Source organism: Nematolebias whitei, chromosome 6, assembly GCF_014905685.2.
Source record: "Nematolebias whitei isolate Nwh7 chromosome 6, NemWhi1, whole genome shotgun sequence".
Classification (NCBI taxonomy): domain Eukaryota; kingdom Metazoa; phylum Chordata; class Actinopteri; order Cyprinodontiformes; family Rivulidae; genus Nematolebias; species Nematolebias whitei.
Window position 1 is genome coordinate 16273518 of NC_056503.1, and position 4711 is coordinate 16278228.

Consider the following 4711-nt stretch of genomic DNA (forward strand, 5'->3'; position numbering starts at 1 on the left):
TATATATATATATATATATATATATATATATATATATATATATATACTAACTGGTGTGAACTATGATGCAAGGAGTCCAAAAACACTTTTTTTAATCTTGCTGTTCATCCAGTAAGCCTGGATTCCAGCGTGGCACCTTACTAGAAACACTTAGATCTGTTTCTTGTGCTTTAAAACATATTAGAATTTAAAAAAACTTTCAAACAGTAAAAGGTAAATTGATGCAAACTTTCTTGTATCCACATTTTTTTTGTAGTGCACTGAAAATTATACAAGTGCCATTTGTTGTCATCATTGCAATGAGTTCTCTGCATTTAACCCATCACACCTGAGATGCACCCAGGTGGAACAGTGGGCAGCTATGCGAGCACCCGGGGAGCAATTAGGAATTAGGTGTCTTGCTCAAGGACACCACGACATGTGGGCATGCCCTACCTCTACACCATCTCAGCCCCCATCAAGACATAATGTTTTTATGTCAGCCACTTTCAACCACTTATTAAATGGTGGGTCAAAAGTCAGCGGTTCAAAAAGAGAAACCCAGTCAGTCCTCATTATGGGGGATCCTGAGGTGTTCCCAAGTCAGAGAAAAAATGGACTTCTCCAGGAGGTTCTAAATTCTTCTCAGGGTCTCCTCTCAAAGGATTTGCCAAAAACAGCTCATCCTAATCCGATGAACAACTTAAGCCGACTCCTTTGATGCAGTGAAGCAGCTGTGTCCCCCGTGACTCTGATGGATTAACAACCTGTCCTGGGTGTCCCCCGTCTCTCGCACAGTGGCTGCTGGATAACGGCACTAGCAACCCCCGAGCTTCTTACTGCTTGAGAAATATAGATGTTAGTCCTACCCAGTGCAGAACTCACCAGTCACACTATTTTTGCACCAGTTTTTTCTCCATACAACTATGTTGTCCAAGTAATCTTTAAAAACATTTACTACAAACAAGTATGGATGTTTAAAAAACAGGAAAACATATACAGTAGTCTGTTGCTACTTCGCGGTTCGTTTATCACGGAGTCGCTCTATCGCAGTTTTTCAAAATAAGACTGGACATGGCACACAATTGGCTGATTGATGGATGAGCTGCACGATCGACATGGATTTTATATTTAACATAAATTATTTTAAATTATTTAGCACCTGTTGCACATTTGTGAAGCCCTTACTGCAGGATAAACTTCCTGCTGCAGCTGATCAGCTGTTCACTTGGCCACACCCACCACAGAGAGGTGGGTGTAGCCAAGAGCGCTTGCAGGTGGCAAAGAGCAGAGGAGGCAGGGAGCTGAAAATGTTGTGATCTTTTAGAGCGTTTAGAAACATTGTTTAGAATATTGCAAGAGTGTGGGAAGGGTTTAAAATGCCTTTATATATATTTATTGTGTGTGTAATAAAAATAAACTACTACTTTCTACTTGTACTACTATTCCTACTTCGTGGTTTTTCATTTATCGCAGGGCTTCAGGGTACAGATCTGCCGCGATAAACGAGGGACTACTGTATAACAATTTATTGATAACGCAGCACCTTGTTTTTGTGTCATGATCTTTCAGATCAAAGAGCCTGGCTCTCCATATAGTGCGTTCGCGCTCCATCAACTCAGACACAGGGGAGGACTGTCAAGGGGCGGAGCCAAACCCTGACAGCTGCTTCTCCAACACCTTGTCTACTCAGCACCCCAAAAACTGTGAAGTTTTATCATCTGAGAGGAGACTGACAGGTGACAGCTTCCAGCCTGTCACAGCTCCACCAAACGCAGACACCAAACGGAAGACTGAAACTGCTCCGAGTGGAGGAGTGAACAGAAGGAAGGAGGAGGAGGAGGAAGATGATAAACTCTTCATCTATTTACAAGACAACATGGAGATGATAAAAGAGTTCTGTAAGAACATGGTGCGGCAGATCCCAGTGCCAGAGCACTGTGTGATAGAAGGTAATGTGAAGAAGACTGCATGCTTTTCTTTTGAGACTGGTTAAATTGAAACAATGGGACTCACTCTTCTGAGAGAGTGCAGAAAATAAATGATTCAACCTGCTGAGTCTGAATGAGCTGATGATCAGACTGGGTTTGATTCATTCTGGGGGAATAACTGAAAACACCTTCATCTGGGCAGCACAGTGGCTTAGTGGTAAAAAAAAATAGATCTGTGATCTCATTGGAATGTGTCTGGTTAAATTAAGGTTCTTAAATAGTAAATTACTGTAATAAAAAAATTCCCCTTCAGCTGAAGGCCACTTTGTCTCACACACATTCAGTAGTCCCTCATTTATTGCGGGGATTCAGTTCTGAACCTGCCCACAGTAAGTGAAATTTCACGAAGTAGCGACATTATATATATATATATATAAAATGTCCCCCGGGCGCTTTCAATAGCTGCCCACTGCACCACCTGGTGGTGGATGGGTTAAATGCAGAGACTAATTTCGCCATTGTATGGAAACATACAGTGCTGACATTGTGATGACATTATTATTATATATATATATATATATATATATATATATATATATATATATATATGTGTGTGTGTGTGTGTGTGTGTGTGTTAGTATTTATATGTATTAAGACTTTAGAAACCATTCCTACACTCTTTCAATGTTCTAAACTCTTTAACTCAGTGGCGGACTGGCCATTGAGACATTTCCCGGTGGCCTGACCCGCTCCGTGATCACCGAGCAGCTGGACCAAAGGCTTGGTTCAAGTTGCACTTGGTTATTTTAAATAATAATAATACTTTAATAAACAATCCATGCTGCTCACTCAGGTATCCACCTCACTGAGGCTCCCACAGACAGCAGCAGCTATGTGACAGACAGACCCCCTGCCCCCCGACCCCTCCCTTCCTTTTCTGTGTGTCTGTCACAGTAGACCAGCGACACACAACAGGTTGCGCTCAGGCTCTATAGCATGTAATGACTCGTGCACGCAAGTGTTAAATGTTCGCATGTGCATCTTACTTAAACCTTCGTCATTTTAACAGCATACATATGCAGTATGTACTGCACAGTAGCTACTTTAAACTTGTATATGGGGACTCACCAGCCTTGGTCCGGTTCTGATCAGCTCTAAGTGCCAAAGTCACTATGAATAAGGACCAACCTTTTTAGTCAGTTTCAGATCGGGTCAAAACTTTTCTTCTATTTTGGCAGAAAGTAGCGGCTGGAAGCACTGTTGAATTCTGGGAAGTGCACTGTTGCCTTGTGGGTACTGAAGTTCTTTTGGACTGGCGATGCTGTATACTTTGTAGAATTATTAAAAGAAAACTACAAAATGGCAGCGCCTGTCCCAATTATTTTTTTTGTCATTAACTTTTTCCCAACCATGTGAGTACAGTGATATTACTGTACAGTCCACAATCATGTGATGTGTACAATTATTTGTACAATATTATGAACTATACGTCCACAAACCATGATAGTGTCTGCAGAACTGGAACCGCAAACTGTTGAGGGACTACTGTACAGCAGTCAGTAAAAGATTGATGAGTAGCTCAGAAAACTCAGATTTAATCCTCAGAAAGAAGATGTTTGAATTTAACTTTGCATGTTGTAATTAATGATTTAAATGCTGTCCAGGCACCACATGCTTATAGTTATCCCCCAGAGCTTTAGTTACATACGCTGAATATGTTATTTATTGTTTTTAACACCTTATACAGCATATTATATCTCAAAGATCTGGTTCCAGTTACTGGTACTGACCAGTCCAGGTGGTGATGAGGTCCACATGTAGTTTCTGGGGAATCCCTTTGTCTCGCTGTTTGAAAAACCTCCTTAAGTTTAACACCGATTGACGTTCTGTCCAAAATGACATCAGACCTGTTGCAGCAGAAAATGTTTCTTTCTGATTGTGGTCTGTTGATTGCCTTGGCTGCTTCTCTCACTTTAGGTCACTTCTATGAGCTGATCATGACAGCATCGTGTGCAGTGCGAGCTAAAAAAAATGAGAATGAAAGAAATGTAAGGCCAAAGCACTATCTACAGCAAATGAGTGGTATATGAAAGTCATGTTTTTAGGAAGAAAGGTGGAAAAATCTGTATAACATAAGTTTTTAGCTGATTGCATTTTGAGAATCCCCTTGTTGGACCTAAAATACTATGTTATATGTTCAAACTGTCTGTAGGAACAAATGACAGACTGTGACAGACTGCTGCTAACAGATTATTCTTTGCTAAGTTGTCTACAGCTTTGGCTCATTGATTGAATTTATGAATCTATTCATACCTGAATGATTACTAGTTCAGACTTAAATGGCCCTAAACAAAAAACATAAACAAAAATCCCTCTGAAAATGATCAAAACTGGGCTGAAAATGAGTGAAAAGGCAGCTAAAGTCCAACAAAAAAACTGTACAGTGGTCCCTCGCTACTTCACGCTTCATTTATCACAGTCACGCTCTATCACAGTTTTTCATAATAAGATTGGACATGACACAATTGGCTGACTGATGGATGAGCCGCGCGATCGGCATGGACTTTTTATTTAAAATACATTATTTAGCACCTGCTGCACCTGTGTGCAGCCCACACCACAGGAGAAGTTTCCTTCTGCAGGTGTCATCTCTCCGCTCTGCACTGGAGAAGTGGGCGTGGCCAAAAGCAGTTTCAGATGGCAGAGAGCTGAAATCATGACATGCTGTGCTCTTTTAGAGTTTAGAAACATTGTTTAGAATATTGCACAAGTGTGGGAAAGGTTTGAAACACCTTTTTATA

At 40.9% G+C, this 4711-nt stretch overlaps 1 protein-coding gene across 3 annotated transcripts in view; it reads left to right on the forward strand.

Moving 5' to 3' along the window:
* veph1 (ventricular zone expressed PH domain-containing 1) overlaps positions 1-4711 on the forward strand; it is a 139214-nt gene that overhangs the window by 105649 nt on the left and 28854 nt on the right. The window contains exons 8-9 of one of the 3 annotated variants that reach the window (XM_037677410.1): positions 1552-1629; positions 1708-1931. In XM_037677410.1, the coding sequence (XP_037533338.1) occupies positions 1552-1629; positions 1708-1931 (302 nt within the window). Of the gene's footprint in view, positions 1-1551; positions 1932-4711 lie in introns of all 3 variants that reach the window. The other 2 variants (XM_037677409.1, XM_037677408.1) reach the window with 2 other exon arrangements.